Source organism: Lepidochelys kempii, chromosome 15 (assembly GCF_965140265.1).
Source record: "Lepidochelys kempii isolate rLepKem1 chromosome 15, rLepKem1.hap2, whole genome shotgun sequence".
NCBI lineage: Eukaryota > Metazoa > Chordata > Testudines > Cheloniidae > Lepidochelys > Lepidochelys kempii.
Window position 1 is genome coordinate 26,605,937 of NC_133270.1, and position 21,426 is coordinate 26,627,362.

Here is a 21,426-nt window from a genome sequence, read left to right on the forward strand (position 1 = left end):
CCAGGAGAAATTCTCCCCTGCTGGGGCTCCATAAGAATTCCAATGGAGGAAGCTGCACTGAGGGAGTGCCACCCCACCAGCCCTGCAGCAGAAGGATCCAGCAGAAGGAAAGTTCTGGTCACTTTTCATCAATGCAGCCTTCCCCTAGCAGACTTTCCTTGGAGCTCCTGGAGCTGGCAGAAGTTGGTCTAGTCTTGGGATGAGCTGGTGCAGTGTCCTGCTTTGGTACTATAATTTTGTACATAGTTAGATGTTTTCCTGGGCTCATTACCTTGGCACCTCCTGCTGGTAGGGAAGAAGAGAATGTATTCCTCTCATGAACAGTTGCTAGAGGAGGCATGGGGAATATCTCCTGAGAAATAGTCTGTAAGAAATTAGAGGAGAGCATTTCAGTCAAGGAAACTACCCTGAAACTAGACAACCTATGATCTGCTTCACAAAGTAGGTAGGACAATATTAATTCACAGAATGAAAATTCTTCTCTCTCCAGAGCATTTTATTAAATAAAAAGTGAGAGGGGAAAAATCAGCATGGAATCCACTAACAGGAGCTCTTGGGAGTTGGAGAGTTTTTCTTTTGTAATTCACTAGGACAGGGATAAAACTTAATCCCAGATCAGCTAGAGCTGAGTGAATTGTTCTGTTCTTGCCCTGCATGATATTTGCCAGGGCGAAAATATAAGTTCATGATTTCCATCTTCCCTGAGCACCATTCAGTGGAAAAACTTCTGACATGAGGACAAAGGCCCAGGGCTGAATGCAAAATCCTCCCCAGGGAGGCTTTGCATTGGCCTGCCTTCCTGGGGAGTAGAATGCTTGGTACATGTTGGCACTGGGAATTCTCCCAACATTTAGCTGCATTTGTAACTGTAAGGAGGCTGCTGCCTCTTTAAACATGAGCACAATGAAGGCATGGAACAGAACTTGCCTTTCAAACAAACATCTGCAAGGCTGCATGCCACTCTGACTCACAGCAGCAGGCTTCAGGAAAACTGTTAAACTGCTAGCGACAAAGAGGCAGGCACTGCCTGACTGCCCAGTAGATGGACTGCTGTATGAGTGATACAGGGAAATAAAGGACAGGATGTGGGACCCTTTGAGCAAAGTTCAGTCCTCTGCAGTTGCAGAGGGCCTCAGAGGCAGTTCTGCTGCACAGGATGAGTGGGTATTGGGAGTAGGGGTGGAAGGAGGAGAATTTTGGAAGCTCGTTCATGATGTGCATACCCACATAGCCAGCTTACTGCGTGGAGACTTCCTGCACAAGGCAGGTGCAGCAAGGTGGAGTCACCATTTTGTGGACTCGCTGTCCATTGTCCCCAGAGTGGAGACACAGCTGCAATGAGGGCTGCAGTGAGGCAGCCAGAGAATTGCTCTGCCTTCACTGCATGGCTTGTGGGGGAATCATTCCTTCCCCCTCTCGTGTCAATTGTTGGATACATCATCTCATAATGAAAGATTTCCCCAGTATATTACATCCCAGGCAAAATGCTTCTCTGAGAATAACAGAAAGACCCCAGTGTATTGCAGGAATTGTACTACTGGGGTTGATGTAATTTTTATGTGGTAAACAACTTCTTTAAAGAGACACCGTCAACTAATCTGAGGCTAGATTCTAATCACAGTTATAGTGGTGTAAATCCAGTGACTCCAATGGAATTATTCTGGATTTATATTGGCATCCCTGAGATCAGAAACTGGTCCAATGCTTTAAAAGAAACCCGCCTTGTATAAGTGTCTTTTGTCTTGACTTTTAGATTGAGGACATGATAAATGAAGTCAAATTTAGTGAGTATGTGCACACTGGAAAACAAGTTACAAATATCAGTTTAGGGGATTTTATCAAACTTTATATAAATCATCGACCAGCATTTGGCCTGTCAATGAAAGAAATACAAAATGCCTTCCAAGTTCTTGGTTATGGTACTGAGAATGGAGAAATTGTTATCAACAAAGGAGACTTACTGCAACAACTTCAGTGCAGAGGTGAGCATTTTCCTAACATCAGTTTTATGTTTGCTTGTTCTGTCCTTCATTTCAAAAAGTATCCATTGCAGTAAAAAGTTATCCGGAGACAAGTTTTGATAGGTGGTATGTTACCTCATCTGTCTTAGAATTTTAAATTAAATAACCACATACGTTGTCTCAACTCAGTTGTATCCTCCTGTTTGGAAATTGCTGCACGCTCCAAGTATTCTATCTGCTATCTGAAGAGTGTGGATCTTGGAAAATATTATAATGCCATTACATTCATTGATGGTGTGCCCTCACCAGGAATACTATATTCTGTTTAACTCACACGATCTCCAAAAAAGTACTAGTAGAAATTGAAGAGAGTCCAGAAAGGAGTGATGAAAATTATTAGAAGTCTGGAATGACTTCATATAAGGAGAGACTGAAAAGATTGGGATGGTTTAGTTTAGAGATGAGGTGAATGAGAGGGAACGGGATAAAGATATTCAAAATTAATGGCATTGGCACAGAGAAGGTAAATTAGGTACTTCTATATTCTCTCTGTTATTATAAGAACAAGACCGCACCCAATTCAGCTGAAAAACAGCAAATTTAAAATGGATAAGAGGAAATACTGTTTTAACCCACACATTATCAACCTGTAGAACTCATTGCCACATGGTATCATTGAGGTAAAGGGCTTACCAGGAGGTTAAAAAGGATTAGACACTTATATGGATGATGAGAACATCCACAGATACATGACATAGGATAAAACATTTTTAAAAGGGATACAAATCCTCATGCTTCAGGGCATAAGCCACTGACTGATGCAGGTTAGGAATAAACTCCTATGTGCAGGCTATTCTGTAATAGTTGACCATATGTTTTCTTGCACCTTCCTCTGAATCGCGGTGGTGCTGGCCACTGCCAATACACCCCTGATCTGATCTGATCTGGAAATTCCTGTGAAAAGGAATAGAGTGAAAACTGCTGTAGGTGCAGCTCAGCTCAACAAGCCAGCTCCAGTAGCCTTTCCCCCTCCCAGAAACCTAATTTGTATGCCAAAAACTCATATTGTTCACAAAAACAAATTTCTCTTGGGTCAAATTTCTTGCACTGTGATCATGCATTTTGAATGGTGGTACTGGCTACACCTTGGAGGAACCCAAACCATCCTATTTTGTCCTTATGCCATTCTTGCTAGATATGTTTGTGCTGAGTTTGTGTTAATGATGCTGTGAGAAAGCTTAGAGATTGTGTTTTTGCTTTATGTGTTTAGGGGAGCATATGACAGAGGAGGAGCTGGCAGAGTGTCTCACCACCCTGTTGGGCATGAATCCAGAGGGTGGGAGATCTGAGCTGGGCATCTATGATCACTCAGGTACAGGATTAATATTCTATGAAACACAGAAATAAGATTGCTTCAATTCCTTTAATGTAAGAATTAAACTGAAAATCCTATTAACCTTGTTACTCCAATAGCTGTTAAAAATGTTCAGCTGGGATTGCAAAATATAGTCACAGGGCCAAATACTATCTATCCTTGGTCCATGCACTTAGCTTCCACTGATGCTGGGGAAAAGTTCTACTGCAGATTGAAACTCATATATATTTAAATGGCCAGTGAAATATAAGTGTCCTTGACTACATTACGTTACTGTTTATCTGCTGTCTAGGAATGGAAACTGGAGATATTTGCTGGAGGCCTCACCACTGTTGTGATCCACGGGCAAAGCGGAATCCTATCATATACAAATTATTTTCAGTTCCTTGCAGAGTTGTCCATTGTAATTGGAACCCCTGACTTCTGCCATATTCATGCAGTTTCTGAAATGAGTGTCCCAATCCCTAAAGGTCTACAATAACATCCAGTTGGGATTTTCCACAACTGATATATGCCTACTTAAGGTGCATCTCCTGGAGGGAACAAACCCCAGGTTTGAAATACCTGGATTGCTTGGAACCCTAGATTCAAATCAAATCACAGCAGGATAGAGACAGCCCTTTGTCCTTCCGAAGTTCAGTGAGTGCTGTGCAGTTTATTGCATGTAGGTCTTACAGATGAGATCTTACTAACCAAGCACCAGTCCATTCTGCATAGATGTTAAAGATCTCAAGTCATTTTTTATAAGGATCTGGGCCTAAATATGTTCTTTTATGCCTAAATTACTTGAAACGGAAAATTGATATTGTTATTAAAGCAACTGAGTGGAGTCTGCAGATATCTGAATAACAGTATTCAAAATACAGCATGTTCAAGATGGCTTTGTAACCATCTTCAAGAAAATCATGGATAAGTAACAGGAAAAAAAAGCCATGCAGGATTAGAGGAGTCAGAGATGGAATGGACAAATATAGTGCTATAGATCATTTAGTTTAAATCTAGTTCTCAGTGGGAGTTGAAGGTGTGCTGCACCTCGCAGGATCAATGCCTTTGTTTCGTGACAGGGGACCTATTAAGTATTAAACTGATACTATATAAGGCCCCTTTCATGTATTTTTGTAGACATTCCATACAACACACTGCTGCTGACAAGTCCTATTGATCTGGAAACCTGATTGCTTTTGGGGTTGTTGTTTTTTGTTCCCCTCCAGGTGCAGCAGCTTTGATGGAAGAAGAAATTCCAGAGGAAATCACAGCAGAGATATTTACTGCTGATATTCTTGGCTTACCTACTCCTGAATCAGATGAAACTGAGACAGAAAAAAATTATGAACTCACGAGTAGCATAGAGTCAGCAGAGTCATAGTTGCCACAGAGTTTGTAGTTTTTTTACCCAGAAATGCATTTTCTGTAATCATTTTTTCTCCTCAAACACCTGGGAAACTATATTTTTGTATTTATTATAAAATAAAGTGAACTAAACATTCCTCAAACTCTACGATGTTTCATCAATTTAGGGCGTGTCATAAAGCTATGGGATTAAAACACTTCACAAAGTCTGGGCCAGTAATCATGCAGCAGTGCTACCGTGGGGGAGTTCTGAGTTTGGAGATCAAGAGGAAGCAGCTTACTCTGTCCCTAGGAACACCATGTATTGCCAATCAATGACCTCCAAAATGAACACACCAAACACAGGATTGGGTTAAGTAAACTTGCTGCTAAAATTGACATCATGGTATCAATCACAAATGCTTTCCTGAAGAGGTCTCTTCAGAGTGCAACATTACGGTTTTGCTCTTAATCCATCCATCTAATGGTCCAGTGGGCCATTAGGACAATCAGGGATCACCATGGCATAAGGCTGCAGGAAGAAGAGTGAAATATGAGATGGTACAGTAGCTCATACTCCCCTGTCCTGGGAGGAATCCTCCTGTGACTGGTAACATTAGCTTTAGGGCAGGTTTACACTAATGGTGTAATGCAAAGCTGCACTAATACAGTCCAGTTTCAGCATATTACAGGAAAAGTTTATTCACAAAAACTTTACAGTAAAATAGCAATTAAAATTAAGTGCTATATCTGAATATACCACAGTAATGAATCTTAGTGAAAGGAGCATTCTGTTTTGTGATGGATTAAAAATGGGCTTCCATTTTACTCCTAACAACTTTGTATTTCTTTTTGGGAGTGTTAGTTCCAATTAGTAGTGTAATACCAGTGGGAGAGTGTCTTACTCAGTGTTTGTATAAACAGCGTAATGGTACCAATGCAAATTGCTGCAGAAAGATCAGTGAGTTGAACTCATTTCCTTCTTTACAGTGCCCCTCAGCATTGATGGGTCTTTGCATAATCATGTAGCCCCTTAAAAAGTGTTCCACTCAGTGGTGATGTTTATTGCATGGAGATTACTATTATACATCACAGAAATAATTATAGTTGTGTTAGTACATATAGCAAGATGTATAGCTAGTTGCATGGCAGTGAAGAGATAAAGGTCAAACGACACAAATCAAAGTATTACAGGGTGTGTGACAAAGATTTCCTGAGGAGGTGTTGCTTCATATGACCTGCTCTCCAACCAGTTTTTTTTTGCATATATGTACACACACATGTACATGTGTTGGGTCAGATCCTCAGATACCATAAATCATCAGAACTCCACTGCAGTTATTAGAGATACATTGACTTACACAGCTGAAGATCTGGCTCACTCTATCTTTTTGTATTACACAAACATTTGTATGTAATGCCCAATGAACTGGATTGTTAAATATCCTTTTCCTATTGTTTTATAAATCACATAAGTTGTTGAAAAAGAAATATGGCTAAACAACAAACCGCAAGTCTGCAACATAGTGTCATAACTGTTTGCACAAGGGCTAAATCAGAAACTAGTCACTCAAATAGTCTATCATCCATAAGAGGATGCACTATAGGATTCTCAAAGATAAGTATTTTGTGTAATAATCACAAAGTTTAGGAACAAATGGATCTAATATTATTACTGATTGAGCACCCTCTGTGTACTCTGCGCTACACAAATACCTGCTTATACAAAGATGTGATCCCTGCCCTTGGGGCTTACAATCTAATTTGGACACGGACAATAAGGCTCAGACATACATACAATAATACATCACAGGATGGTTCTTTAGCTTTTCAGAGAGGAGTGATTCAGTGCGCAGAGGCTGGCAGTCTTATTTCTAATCCCAGCTCTGACATTAACACCCTCATTTAGAAAATTACCCCCCTGCCTCACTTTCCCTACCTGTAAAATATTTTAAACTTCTCAGAATCATTTTGAGAATCAATTGTTTCTAGAGCTTATTATTATCATCAAGCTTTCTAAAGGTTGGGGTTGTGTCTTTTGGGGACATATTTGCATATTTATATTACAAAAGTATTTACAGCACTATATAAACAAATAATAATTCCTAAAAGTAGCCTTCACAGTCCTGCAATTTATTTCCGCAACTTTGCTGCCCACAGAGGGAAGAGAAGTCAAGCCACAGTATTTTGCAGCTCTCCATCTGAGACTGTCAAAACTCTTTATAAACATTAATTCATTAATGACAGGTTTCAGAGTAGCAGCCGTGTTAGTCTGTATTCGCAAAAAGAAAAGGAGGACTTGTGGCACCTTAGAGACTAACCAATTGATTTGAGCATAAGCTTTCGTGAGCTACAGCTCACTTCATCGGATGAAGTGCATCGGATGAAGTGAGCTGTAGCTCACGAAAGCTCATGCTCAAATCAATTGGTTAGTCTCTAAGGTGCCACAAGTCCTCCTTTTCTTTTTATTAATTCATTAAGCTTCCCAACGCCCCTCTATGGTAGATCAGAATTGCTATCCCCCTTGGCGGGAAGGAGGGGTATTGAAGCGCTGAGGTGTTAAGTGACTTGCCCAAGGGAAGGTCCCACAGTGAGTCCAGGCACAATTAGCAACACAACCCAATCCCATCTCTTCTAATGATTAGACCCCCACACTTCCACCCAGAGCTGGGAATAGGACCCAGGAGTCCTGGCTCCCCGCGCCCTGCTCTAGCCACTGGGTGTCACATCCCCCTCCTCGGGCCAGCAACAGGACTAAGGCCTGGTCCCCTCGCGCCCGGAAGCTCCTGGCAGCCCCTTTCCCGCGCGCATGGCCGCGGCGCTGACTCCTTGGGGGCCCCCGCCCGCGCGCCAGCCCCTCCCGCGCCCCACGAGCCCGGCCTGCCGCGTGCGGCAGCTGGCGGCGGCGGCGGCGGCTCTGGGCGCTTGCGCAGTGCGCGAGCCCCGGCGGCGGGCGGCTGAGTCTGGGCGGAGCCGAGCGGCGGGACGGAGCATTGTGCGTGCGGCGCAGCCAGCCGGGCCGGGCCGAGCTCCGCATTCTCCGCAGCCGCCGCCGCCCCGTCCCCAGCAGCATGTCGGGCCGGTCGGTGCGGGCCGAGACCCGCAGCCGGGCCAAGGATGACATCAAGCGGGTGATGGCGGCCATCGAGAAAGTGCGCAAATGGTGAGCGGGCCGCGCCGGGCTCCGGCCCCTCCCCCGGCCGTGCCGCTGCTCACCCCCGCACGGGGCCGGAGCCCGCCGGGCGGCCCGGGGCGGGGGCAGGGAGCCGGCTTCACCCACAAGCCATTTCGCTCCTGCGAGTCACGCGAAGGCGGCGTGTGAGGGGGAGAGCGGCAGATAGACACACAGGGCTCCATTGTGCGGCCGAGCCCCGGCCCGCGTCCTCCCCGCTCTGCGGCCGAGCCCCTCCCGTCCCCCCCGCACCTCCCCGCTCTCTTCCGAGCCCCCCGTCCCCCGATCCGTCCCCCCCAGCTCTGCGGCCGAGCCCCTCCCGTCCCCCTCCCCGCTCTGCGGCCGAGTCCCTCCCGGCCCTCCCCGCTCTGCTGCCGAGCCCCCCCCCGTCCCCCGATCCGTACCCCCGGCCCTCCCCGCTCTCTTCCGAGCCCCCCCGGCCCCCGATCCATACCCTCCCCGCTCTGCGGCCGAGGACCCCCCCCCGTACCCCGGCCCTCCCCGCTCTGCGGCCGAGGACCCCCCCCCGTACCCCGGCCCTCCCCGCTCTGCGGCCGAGGACCCCCCCGTCCCCCGATCCGTACCCCCGGCCCTCCCCGCTCTCTTCCGAGCCCCCCCCGTCTTTCGATCCGTACCCCGGCCCTCCCCGCTCTGCGGCCGAGCCCGTCCCTTCCCCCGATCTGTACCCCCAGCCCTCCCCGCTCTCTTCCGGTCCGTCTCTGGGTCCTCCCCGCTCTGAGGCCGAGCCCCGGTACCTACCGGGCCCGCCTCTACCCCGCCGCTCTGCGGCTGAGCCCCCCGCCCCCGGGCCCATGTCCTCCCTGCTCTTGCTCCCTGGCCCCTCTTTCATTCTCTTTCCCCCTCCTGCCCCAAACCCCACTTGTGTTGTCTTCCTCGCCTCTTTCAGCTCACCCTCCCATCGCCCCCTGCTGCCCTTGGTCCTAGTTTGGTACCGTTGTTGTCCCAGTTGCCGAGACCGTCCCGTGCGGTCGATCTCTCCTTCACTCCCCTTCATGCTGCCTCAGAGTGTGTATCTCCTCCCCCCGGGGTTCCCATCCTAGGGGCTCTTGCAAACTAATGGGGATGCGGGAGTGAATGTAGCGATTTGTGAAGGGGGGGTGTCATCAAAGAATCAAAGAAAAGCTGAAGGGGCCGGGCAGGGAGTGGTGCATGGATGGGAGCAGATGTAGCAGGAATGAGTCAGACCCCCCCACTGGCCTTAGTCCATTGCAAAAGAAACCCGTTCTCCCTTCTCTCAAATTTCCCTGTCAAAAACAGGGAAGGGGATGAGGTTTTTAAAAGTATTATTAGTGTGGATCTTTAAGGAAACACATTTTGAAATGCTTTGTAATGTTGCAGAAATAATAATTATCTTAGTGTGTAAATGAAAAAGGTGTTGAGTTTATTTTTTTATGCTTGAGAGTTGGGTGAAAACAAATACAAACAGGATCTTGTATTAAAAATCCCAATAGGCTTTCAGTTTTTGTTTTTAAAAAAGCTTAAAAAATCACACATAAGCAAATCAGATGTGAACGAAAGTGTCTTATTTTAACATTCTGGTGGTTTTAAATCCTGAGTGGAATTGGAGAGAGAGATGTAATTGGTACTTGAATTTATTTTAAATTACATAATTAAAGGTTGTACCCATAGTAAAATAACCCCCTTTTATTAAACCTTAGAAGTGTTTTGGCATTTTATGCTTTTCTCATTCCTAGTTTTATTATGAAAATCAACATGAAGTAGTTAAACAATATAGTAGAACAGTTATTGTAGCACAATACACAGTCTCGGTTTTTTGGATGGGATAAAGAGCAGTGTCAGTATGACTCAGGAAAGAGTTACTTTGTTCAAACAGCTTGACCTTGTCTGTTCAATAGCTTTTGTATATCTATCCTAAAATGTCTTTTTTAAAATGTGTAAAAGACACAGTAAATTCCAGGGACCAGTTTTAATCGACATAACTCATATATTTTGAATAGGATAAAATGAAGGTTCCTGTTTTGTTATGTAATTTATAACTTTAAATTGATTTAACAAAATAATAAAATATAGAAATAAATCTGCATTTTTCTCTTGTTCTCTCCCTGAACTGGATTGTTGCCATTTTAGAGCCCTTGAACTCTGTGAATAGGCTGGTTTGCTTGAATCGGACAAAGAATCAAAATATGTGTCCGTAATGCAGGGCTTGAGAAGGGGATTTCAAAGTAGGAATCCATCTATTGTGTTGGGAGCTGAAGCACTCACAGTGTTATAGTTTGATGATAGTACAGAGTTCCTGAAATAATACTTCTACTATGTATTTTTTTAATGCTCTTTGTTGACTGGCTGGTTAGTATTGAGGGGTCAAACACAATAGGTAGAGATGTGACAGCACTTTCTCTTAGTGGTAATGTAGCTAGATGCTTGTTTTTTGTTTTTTTTTAAATTTCCTGATATTTCTTTAAAGAGAACTGGTACTTGTTTCCTTTAAATAATACTATGCAGTGTACAGGAGAGACAGGAGTTTGACTGTGCTTGGAGAGAAGGAGAGGCAGGAGTTTGATCTTTTCTTCATGGCCAACAAATTAAAATAAGAGAGGCTAATCTTTTTTTGGAAGTATTTTCTACCATCACAGCAACTGTGCACAGATATTAGCCTGGCTTGTTGTACCAAGAGTAAAGATTTTAGGATTCAAATGGAATTTGTAAATTTAAATCCTGACAGGGTAGATTGTTTAAGGGTGGCCTTACAGAATTACTGAAAGCACTTATTCTGACCATTGCCAGATTTATTCGTCACTTCTTGCATGAAAGTCTGATGAGTACTTACCTAAACCACATTTTTCGCATGAAATTGTTGGAACTCATTATTTTGTTAACAAACCTCATGTCTCTTTGTTCTTATTTCTCATCCCCATAGACCATGTAGAATGGAAAGGCACTGAGACATTAAATGTTTTGAGTTTATGTGACTTAAACATTTTTGAGAAGCTTGTTGTGAATTATGAGATTTATACACCAGCCTCACCCACACCTTGTCAAGAGCTACATAAGCAACTTGCAAGGAGCGTGAGTACCACACCTAATTTGTTATAACTGGGAGCAATTTGTTGCCATTCACATCTTTACTGTGGAAATGCAACCATTGGAGATGAAAAGTCCCAGCACGAGTGCTTCCATTTCTTGGATCAAAAATGGAGCACTACATAGTGGGACTGTAATAACATAACATAAGAATATAAACATAAAAATGGCCATGCTGAGTCAGACCAGTGACCGGTACCAGATGCTTCAGAGGGAATGAACTGAACAGGGCAATTTATCAAGTGATGTAACAGTGTGTGCACAATGTGCCCAGCCGTTTGATTGCGTCATCATCAGCCAGGTGGAGAGCTGGTAACCTGTTGTTGAAGTAAGTTAGTGGGTACCCGTCAAGGATACGTGACATAGTCTGAAGTTGACTGCAGCTGTATTGCGGGTTATTAGAAAAACCCCATTTAAAGAGATGGCCCGAACAGGTGCCCTTTCCTATTTGAAACTGGGTTGGAGATGACCTCAGATGTCTTGGCAGATCAAAACCTGGTGGACAGATGGTTGGGTCAGTGGTGAGAGACTGATTAACAACTGTTGTCACTGACTTCTTGTGCCAAGCAGATTCCACTGTCATGTCCTGTGGTGGCACAAATGACCATAAAGGGCGTCTAGAAGACAGGTGAGCTAGAGGGTGGTTGAAGAGGTCCGTGTACAAAGGCAGGCTGCTATTCTCTTGGATCTTGGCCAGCAGCCTGACAGATGCCTTCTCACAGCGAATTTGTGGTGGTGCTATGTTATTAAGTATCGGTAGCCATGACAATGGAGTTGCCCATAAAGTCCCGGTAACAATACGGGGTTAAGATCTATGTCAACCAGCCTCGTGTGAGATGAGCAACACCAGACAGGAGCACAATACTCTGCTGTTGAACAGCAGAGGGCAAGGGCTGATGTTCTAAGCATCCGAGTGCTCGTGCTCCAGGTTGTACCAGCCACTTTTCTGAGGAGGTTGTTCCAAGCGTTGACTTTGGCTGCAGTCTTCCTCAAGTGGTTGTGGTATGTTAATGACCTATCCAATATTACAGTGAGGTAAACTGGGTTTGGATCATGCTGCAAGCATTGGCCATTGAGAAAAATGTTTAACTTGTGTGTTGCTCTTGCATTATGCAGATAAAATACACTAGAAACTGTTTTGGAAAAGCTTGGCTGTGGTCAGCATTGACTGTGATAGTCTGCCATGAGTTTTGTATCATCATTCAAGATATTGTGAATTTCTGAGGAGGATTGAGCTTGCTAGCTGCAGTAGATGTTATTGGCATAGATAAACTTGCGCAAGAATGTAGCTGGCAGGTTGTTGATGTACATACACATTGAACAGTCTCAGTGAAAGAACTGAACCTTGAGGAAGGCCGTTGATCTGACACTTCCAAGAGCTACAGCAGTTGCCGATGTGTATTCTAAACCTCCTGTTTTGGAGAAGAGCTCTACTATTTTGTCCACCCAATACAGGGCAACTTGAGAAAGTTTAAACAAAAACCCTCTGTGCCAAACTGTGTCATAGGTGGCAATCAAATCCAAGAAGATTGCTGCCATCTTTAGATTTTGTTGAAAACCATTTTCGATAAAGGTGGTCAAGGCCAGGACTTGATCATAGGTGCTGTATCCTTTCCTGAACCCTGTCTGCTTGACCTGCAAGACATCGTCCAAATCTGGAGCGGTTCGTTTCTGGATCAGACTCTCAAACACCTTGAAATACACTGACAGCAAGGATATGGTGTGGTAATATGACACATTGTAGGGGTCCTTGCCTGGCTGAAGAATAGCAATAATCTTTGCTTCATGCCAAGTGCGTGGTAACTTCTTCTCATTAATGACCCATATGTAGAACTAAGTAAGCCACTGTGATGCCTTTGGTCCAAGGTGTTTGAGGAGTTCCACCAAGATGATGTTATAGCCCACTGCTTTGCCTAGCTTGATGGAGTTAGGGCCCTATCTAGCTCGTTGACCATAAATGGCTCTGGTTGACTCTTACTCAGATTGTGATGTCAGAGTAGGCACCATTTGTTATATACTTTGCATTTGAATCGCTTCGCCAGTGGGACCTTTGCTTCCCACATAAAATGGCTTGCAACCTCACTGGGCTTAACCTGTGGATGATTTTGACCTGGAGGTTGTTGAGCAGCACCCAGCTGGCGGATCAAGTTCCAGCACTTCTGACTGGAATAAATGAAGTCAAGTGTGTCTCTAGATTCCTTCTACCAAGTAAGCCTGGCTGCATCCAGGTGGTCAGCAATGTCCGAGTCGCCAGATATCTTGAATTTCCTGAGCAAGTTTTGGCGTTTGGCACTCAGGCAGGGAGTGTAAATTGGACGACAGCCCCGTAGTATGGCTGAGCATGCGGCTTTATAAATGGCTCCTTGGAATCAGCATCAGGCTTCATCGACTGGCATACTGTGCAACAGAATTGTAACCATGCTAAGTTCCAGTGCGTCACAGAACTTTTCCCACGCTGCCTTGCAGAAATTCTACCAACGCTTGGTTGAGCTTCGAATGATGGGTAGCTGAAGCCCGGTGTGGATAAGCGATGGTCTTTGTTGACTACGAGGGAAGTTATCAAGTACTATACCGCTCACCGGTTGTGAACAGCCATCTAGTGAACCGACCCATGAAAGGTTGGGCGAGTACTCTTTCAACCATCTAGTTGAAAGAAATGCGCCACATTGTTTTGCATTGTGAATTAACATGAAGTCATTGTTAGTCGCCCAATCCATCAGCCATTCACTGTCGTCATCTGGATCAGCATACCCCCACTCAGAGTGGTGGCTGTTAAAATCACCGATGAATATTGCTGGATTATCAAGTGTTGGAAGGACCTGCTGGTCCCAGCACACACTCAGTGGCTTAAATATGTTGACAGTCCTAAAGCCATCAACCTGGATCACATTGTAAAAACTGGAGGAGGAGAGTGGAACAGCATCAGATATGTCGGAGCGTACATATGTTGCATGGCCATCTTTGGCATCTGGAGTGTGAGAAATTAGGTTAAAGCCATTTACCATAATGTCCTGCTTCACGAATTGCAACATGAGTTCCTTGCTAACAGATTTTGTCAATACTGTGATGAATAGCTAAGGCATTAATGATGCTGCGTTTGGTGGCTGAAGAATTTGAAGCACCAGTTCAAGGGCTTGAAAGTTGAAGGATGGCGATTATATTGGGGTTGCGGTCAGATGGCACATGACCAGGATCCATCACCGAATTTGGTCCACTGGTTGGATCATTAGTTTGCCCAGCCTAGCCCAGGCCGGATACTGATGAGGAGTGCAACATGAACACTGATCCATTGCCCCCCTGTATTGAGTGATACATCCCCTGTCAACCAGTCTCATCTTCCGGCAATCAGAGGTTCAGGGACACCCAGAGCATAGGGTTGCATCCCTGACCATCTTGGCTAATGGCCATTGATGGACCAATCATCCCTGAGTTTATCTAATTCTTTTTTGAACCCAGTTATACTTTTATTGTAGTCTGAGTATTGCACTCATGTATGAAAGATGAGTCCAGGAGCAGGTCCCTCTGCCCAGACAATGGCTTCTATGCACATTGTCCCCACCGTATGTAACTAAGAGGTGAGATGGTGCACTGGGCTCGTTACTGGGCATAATATTGGTGTACAGTAACTAATATTGTATTATATGCACATATGCTCATTTTGGGGTTATTTTTTCACTCAGGCAGAATATGTCTGTTAGAAAATATGTGTGGTCTTAGACTGTAAGCTCTTTGGAGCAGGGACTGTATCTTCATATATGTTTGCAAAGTGCCTAGCATGATGAGGACTGGATCCTGACCACTGGGTTCTGGGAATTACTCTAATACGGCGGTTCTCAAATTATGGGGTGGGTTTCCCAAGGGAAGCATGGGTATATGTCAAGGGAGGCTCAAGCGTGTGCCTTTTTGTTTATTTGGTTGTTTTTTTGTTTGTTTGAAGAGCTGTGGCTGTCAGTCCTGAATGGCTGGGACTTGTACAGAAGGGCTGTGCACACCAAGGAGGTGGGGGAAAAAGGGGACAGCCTCCCCCGCCCCCAATCCCTAAGTGGGAGGCTGCCCAGACATGGACTCTCCACCCCAACCCAATCCCTCACCAGGAAGCAGCCTGGGCTCAGGCTCACCTGGAGGTGGCAGGGCTCTGGCTGTGAGCCCCTAGGGACATGGAGGGCGGGCAGTGGGGCAGCTGTGTTTGCTGTGAGAAATGTGCTGCTGTTGGCGTGGCACTGCCTTCAGAGCTGGGTGATGGTATATGTATTTGGGGGGGGTGTGTGGGGAGGGAGCGGGGCGTAAATAACTACAGACACAAGGAGGCCCCGATCAAATAAGTTTGAGAACCAATGCTTTAATACAACTGTTATAGTAATAATAAAGTTGTTCACTGTGAATGGTTTTGATCTTTGAGATTAGTGCAGCTTACTCAATTAGGTTGTTTCAAAGCACTGTATCAATGGGCCTATATTATAGAACATCCTTAAGTATATATCTGAATAGGCATTGCTGCTGTAAATATACATTCTGTGCATGTGACTTTTGAATACATGGCAGAATTGCTGACCATCCATGATGTTACAAGAGACAGTCTCTATTTTAGCCAAAATATTTATAATTTTACAATCCACCTATCCAAAAAGTGCTTACAGTCCAATGTATCTTAATGGATTTAAGAGGAACATCTCTTTCTGTCTCCCCTAATGTGTCATTTATAGCTTTCAAAGGCTGAGAAGCATTTGCAGATTCTAGGTAGGATCATTTAGGACATTTTATACCATTCCAAGAGTTTGGTCAAAAACTTGGCAGTTTCTGCCATATGCCAGAAAATATTGGAATATTTTACTTGATGAGAGAAAGAGAGAGTTTAAATATCATCTGCTTATTTATTAAATATATTTGTATAATGCATATCACAGGATTTTGGGGGCAAGATATGTGGTTTAGAGTGAGGCAGAAAAATAATTCACAAGTATAGGGAGTTAATATTCCATAACTCATCATTTCCCACATACACACCAAGAATATATAGGCAAGAGGAGACTGAGCCAATCTCCTGGTCTAGGATAGAGCACTAGATTAGGAGTGAGGAAACCTGGGTTCCATTTCTAACTGCCATTGAGTTGCTGTGTGACTTTGGGTAAGTCATTTAGCCACTCTTACCTCATTTTACCAAGCAGTAATACAAGGATAACAATACTTTACCTCCTTTTGTAAAGCATTTGGAGATAATGGATGAAAATCATAACAACAGTAACAGGCTGCTATCTGTGCCTCCATTTCCCTATGTGTAAAATGAGGATGTTAATATTGACCTGCTTTGTAAAGTGCTTTGAGAGCTACAGATGAACGGTTGTATTATTATAGAAGTGCTCAGTATTTATTATGGAAAAGTCTGGCCCCACAACAGAGTCTTTAAATGGGACACAGACCAGGAAATGTTACCAATGTGTGTGAGAGCTAAGAAGCAAAGTAACTCATTTGTTGATGAGGAGTTTGAGAGATCATGGTGCTCTCCCAGGTCTGGTGAAGAACCATAATATGCTCTAGCTATAGATTGGCACTTGTAGGCATTGCCACAGGAGCATCTCTGTTCATTGTCTCTCCTTGTACTGTACAAAATACATGTGCTGTTCAACTTTCTGAGGTTGAAAAGATCAGTTACAGGTTTTGTTGCTGGTACTTCTTCCTTGAAGTAGATTTCCCTATACTTTATAAGAATTTCAAAACATTGGCTTTTGCCCTTTCCATTCCCTCCCTGAAAATGATTGAGATCTGTGGTTTCTTCATGTGGCACCAATAGGAAACCTTTTGCTAAAGCAGTGTGAAATGAAACCCTAACCATGTGAAATTCACTTATTTCAGGTATTGTTACAAACTTTAAGCTATATTCTGGCTCTCCAAGGGTCATAGCACTTTAAAGGAAACCTGGTTCAGTTTGTAGAACTTGGGCCAATTTGTGCTTTTGTATCAAAATTGTATATAATCTGTATATTGACTGCAAAGCCTGGTGAATCTCAGCTATTTTGACTGAGTTTTGTGTTGAATGTTGGGGTTTGTTTCAACCTGAAACTGAAAATTCAGGGTTGAGGCAGAGTAAATAGGTGCTCATCCACACAGATCAAATTTAAAATGTTAGCACAAAGCTGACTCTAGTTTTGACCAAGTCAGAGGCAACTGAGACTAATTCAAGTCCTCTGGAGAATCAGTGGACCAATGGGTTAACATCTTGCCAACATTTTCCCACCATTGCTAACATTATTTCAGCTCCACCAACATTGGGAAGGTTGGGAGCCCTACCATAGCTATGCAGCTGTTGCCAGCATTTGACACTGTATCATCTAACCCTTCAGAGAGCTTGCTGGTTAAAAGGCTGGCAAGTATTAGATCCAAGCTAGTGCTTCCAACATTTCTAGAACTGGTGTAGTTGAAAGGGTGTTAGCACTTTCTCTAGTGTAATCAAGTCATCTCTTTGAGATTTTGTAATGGTTCATAGTGCCCCTTTCATGTGGCTGAAGTAGGTTGTGTTTTGTGGCTCATTACATGTTCCATTTTGAGTCAGATTCTACCCTCTGATATGCATGTCCCACTGACTTCAATGGGAGTTGCAAGTGTTTATATGAGGGAAGAGTTTGGCCCATTATAAACATACCCTTCAGATTAGTGCAGTCAACAAGAGCCATCTCTGCAACTTGGGGAACTAGTAGACTCTGCATAAAAATGGATCCTTAGGTATGTAAGTTAATGGGGGCTTTTGTACTGAAACACAGTTGGATGAAGAACATTTTGAACCAAAGGACATGTCTTTGGTCAGTATTTTTTTCCAATCACACTGATGCTAGTCTTGTGATTATTATTTCTTTGTATTACAATTGGGTCGAGAGACCTTTCTGCTAGTCACTATACAGACATCTACAAAGTCACACCCCCAACTCTAAAGAGAGAGCCTAACGTTGAAAAAATATTTTCATTTATTTCAGTTTTATTTTGTGCATTTGAGAGCACTTTGTGTGTCTAATAATGGCATTTTCTTTCCCATTCCCCCCTTTCTCCTTCTGCTTGATCCCACAGGGAAGTCATAATTCTGTGATTTTCACCAAACTCTGTTGCAATGCAAGTGAGTGTGATGTGATAAATTCAGCATTATGACATCATTTCGTGACCATCAAGAGAAGATGGGGTATGCGGGAGCTATCCTTGTTTAAACACACATTGTTTTAATAAATAGCAGACATGGTAAGAAACTGTAACAAGTGGTGGATTTCTTCTAGTCTGGTCTATCTAAAGCCACTTTGCTTAAATGGCAATGCTGTATCTGCAGGAAAGGCTTTCAGTTCTTGTTCTGTTAAACATTTTTGTTTCTGATGTTCAATGCTAATACAAAAGCCCTCTTGACATTTCATGTATCAATGTAATACATGGTATTCTGTTTCATCCACTAGAGCGTTGCATTTATATATGCAATTTGACGCAGGGTTTTCTTTGAGGGCTTTGGGGTTTATGTATATAATTTTTGCATAGAAAGTCTTGGCTGTTTAAAACTAGACCTTGAGTGATTATGTAACTTAAGTTCTAGGGTACTGATGTGACTGTGTCTACGCTAGAGAGCTTACAGCGGCACAGCTGTTCCGATGCAGCTGCACTGCTGTAAGATCTCTCATGTAGCCACTCTGTGCCGACCGGAGAGAGCTCCCGTCGGCATCATTAAACCACCCCCCCAATGAGTGGTGGTAGCTATGTCGGTGGGAGAAGCTCTCCTGCCAGTGTAGCGCTGTGCACACTACCGCTTATGCCGGAGCAACTTACATCACTCCGGGGCATAGAATATTCACACCCCTGAGCAACATAAGTTTTGCTGACATAAGTGGTAGTGTAGACATAGCCTGAGACATAAACATTAAATACTAGTATTTATTTTAAATTCTAAATATGTACATATCTGTTGCTGTCTTCAAAATATTGTGCAAACCTTTAAGGATCACTATCAACCTAAACAAAATAATTTAGACCAAAATGTGATGCCCTTCCACTATTTGATTGTAAAGCCACAAAAATTGGCAAGGATGGTTGGGGGCAATTGGAAGTTAGTGTGTGTGTGTGAGTTTTTGTTTTTTTAAACAAAATAACTTTCAAGATGAATATGGGGAAACTGAGACAGAGAGAATTGACTTGCCCAAGGTGTCAAAGCAGAGCAGATACAATTCAGGAGTTCCTTGCTTCTAGTCCCATGCTCAGTCAACTACTAGACCATGCTACAGTTCATAATTCATACAGCATCTAGCACACTGTGGGTGCTGTTGGAAACACAAATGAGTATCTTATGTTAATTCAATCTAATTAAAAGAAATGCTTTAATTAGCAGATCAGAGTGATTTTCTTTTCACAGTAAATAACATTGAGGACATCAGAATACAATTTGAAGTTTTTGAAATGGGAATATGATTAATATTGTGGATAAAAACATTGTAGGAAGTACTTGTAGTTTAAGCATTCATTTGTACTTATAAATTATGAAGCTGAACTCTCCTGCCCATTCTCTAGATTTTAAAAGGTATCTGTTAGTCTTCGAAACCAGTTAAATTTTTTGACTTGTTACAAACTTTACAAAGTTTACATTGGCAGGTTAACTAAGAGTTTGTTAAAGAAGCTTGTCTTCTCCATTCTTATTAGTACTCGTGCTCTAGAAAGCTCCAGTATTGCAATCACATTTGTAAAGTGAAGTACATGAGTGAGTAGTCCCATTAAGTTCAGTGTTATTGCTCTTATGCATAAGTGTTTGCAGAATTGGGGCTTTAGTGTTCTTCCATCAAAAATTATTATTTGTGTTGTGTTTCTGTTCATTACTGTTAATTTAAATCAGAAAAAATACTTTTGGTTGGAGGTTATCAAAGGTTAAAAATACTGCTTAGGAAGCTTAATAGAATTGAAATGTCGGGGCTAATTTTTATACTAGAAGGAAAAAGTTACTAATATAGGTTTCCTCCTGTGTTCTACAGTCTGTCCAGTGAAGATGCTGCTTTGAGGCTGCATTGAGATGCTAACCAGGTACCTTGAACTTTTGGTTTTCCAGTGCAGCATCTCTAAGTAATATTTTGATATAGGAGAAGACTAAAAAACCTTGAGACTAAAATCCATTCTTGTTTCCATAACTTCAAAGACTTTTTTAACTAGAGATGAGTTTAGATTGTCTTGTATCCTTAAAACAAACAAACCCTGTATCATGAGAATCTCTTTACAGGTTTGTTCTCCTTAGCATTTGCATGCTTGTGTCTTCATTGCCATTTTGATTATGTTTAGGAACAGAATTCAAACTGGGTTCCAGTTAAATTGGTTTCTGACATGCTTTGGCCAGTTGGTGTGAATGAATGGGTGGTGCTAAGCCACATTTAAAAAACTGTGATCTAAGAACTGAAGCGGGAAACCATTTAATCTGAATCAGAGTTTAAATCCTGTTTTTAAATACAAATTTCAAACAAATATCAGTGTAGACAAAGCCATCATTTGTTACCAAAGTGCTATAAATAGTTCCTTTTCTAAGCAGGAAAGAGTATCCCTTCAGGCAGATGAAGAACGAGGTTGACATTGTCAGTTGCCAAAAAGGGAAAAGATGGGAGGGTAGCGGTGGCACTTCTAGAGTGTGACTGCTGCTGATTCTGCAAGTCTTTCTTAAAAACCTCAGAGGAGATGTTATCGCAAATGCACAGGAGTGACAAAGTTTTTTCCCATTCTGCCAAGAACGTGTGTTTTACAATGTATTAAATAATAGATTTGGAATCCAGCTGTAGTGTTGTGGGTTTTTTTAAAGCAAAAACCCCCCCAAAAAAACCCAAACCCATACCCAAAAGCCATAAATGTTTTGAAATCATGCCAAATTAATTTTAGTTGTTTCTCAATAATCAATGACATTAGTGTGTTTTTGCTAGGTTTTTAATCGATCTGTTTGCAGAATTTTATTTTGAATCCGCGAACCAGCAGTGATGATCTGTGACCTGAAAACTGATTACCAGAGACTAGATGAAATTTTTCTGGGATTGTGGACCTTCTTTTAATCTTCTTGTGTAATGATAATCTCTCAGTCGTTCTCGGCATCCTTGTCATCTCCCCACTCTGTGTGTCTTCATAGCCCCACGTTGCAGTGGCACCCTCCGGACAGATTCCCTGTGCAGCTCATCAGTGTCACTTCATGGTTGGCTGGCTGGCTGGCAGGGGTCTTCATAGAGTGCTTTAGGCTATGCTCTCCCTCTTCCACAGTATTCCAAACCCCAGCTGGTCCAGGGAGCCAGGGTCCAAGAATCAGATTCAAGCCTTCTGCATGGCGGCACATATTGCTACCAGTAGGCCAGGCTTAATTTCAAAGCTATTTGACATGGGTGTTGAGTGAACAGTAAAATTGCTACCAGAAAGTTTCTCTCCAAAAATAAAATGTAAATGGTCAGACAGCATTTAGATTTCCAATAACACTAAATTTAACTATACAGCAACCAAAGTACCATGTGTCTGAAAACTTCTGCTGTATACAAAGTTACATAAAATTGAAACTA

General features: G+C 43.1%; 2 protein-coding genes across 7 annotated transcripts in view; both read left to right on the top strand.

Moving 5' to 3' along the window:
• Positions 1-4,809, top strand: part of CFAP251 (cilia and flagella associated protein 251) — a 33,140-nt gene extending 28,331 nt beyond the window's left edge. For all 3 annotated transcript variants that reach the window (XM_073313366.1, XM_073313365.1, XM_073313364.1), the window contains 3 exons: positions 1,754-1,982; positions 3,232-3,333; positions 4,548-4,809. In XM_073313366.1, coding sequence (XP_073169467.1) covers positions 1,754-1,982; positions 3,232-3,333; positions 4,548-4,702 — 486 coding nt within the window. In that variant the 3' untranslated portion in view covers positions 4,703-4,809. The remainder of the gene's footprint in view (positions 1-1,753; positions 1,983-3,231; positions 3,334-4,547) is intronic.
• Positions 4,810-7,590: 2,781 nt separating this feature from the next.
• The window catches only part of BCL7A (BAF chromatin remodeling complex subunit BCL7A), a 32,155-nt gene continuing 18,319 nt past the window's right edge, over positions 7,591-21,426 (top strand). For 2 of the 4 annotated variants that reach the window (XM_073313373.1, XM_073313374.1), the window contains exon 1: positions 7,591-7,828. In XM_073313373.1, the coding sequence (XP_073169474.1) occupies positions 7,737-7,828 (92 nt within the window). In that variant the 5' untranslated portion in view covers positions 7,591-7,736. Of the gene's footprint in view, positions 7,829-17,956; positions 18,122-19,881; positions 19,931-21,426 lie in introns of all 4 variants that reach the window. The other 2 variants (XM_073313376.1, XM_073313375.1) reach the window with 2 other exon arrangements.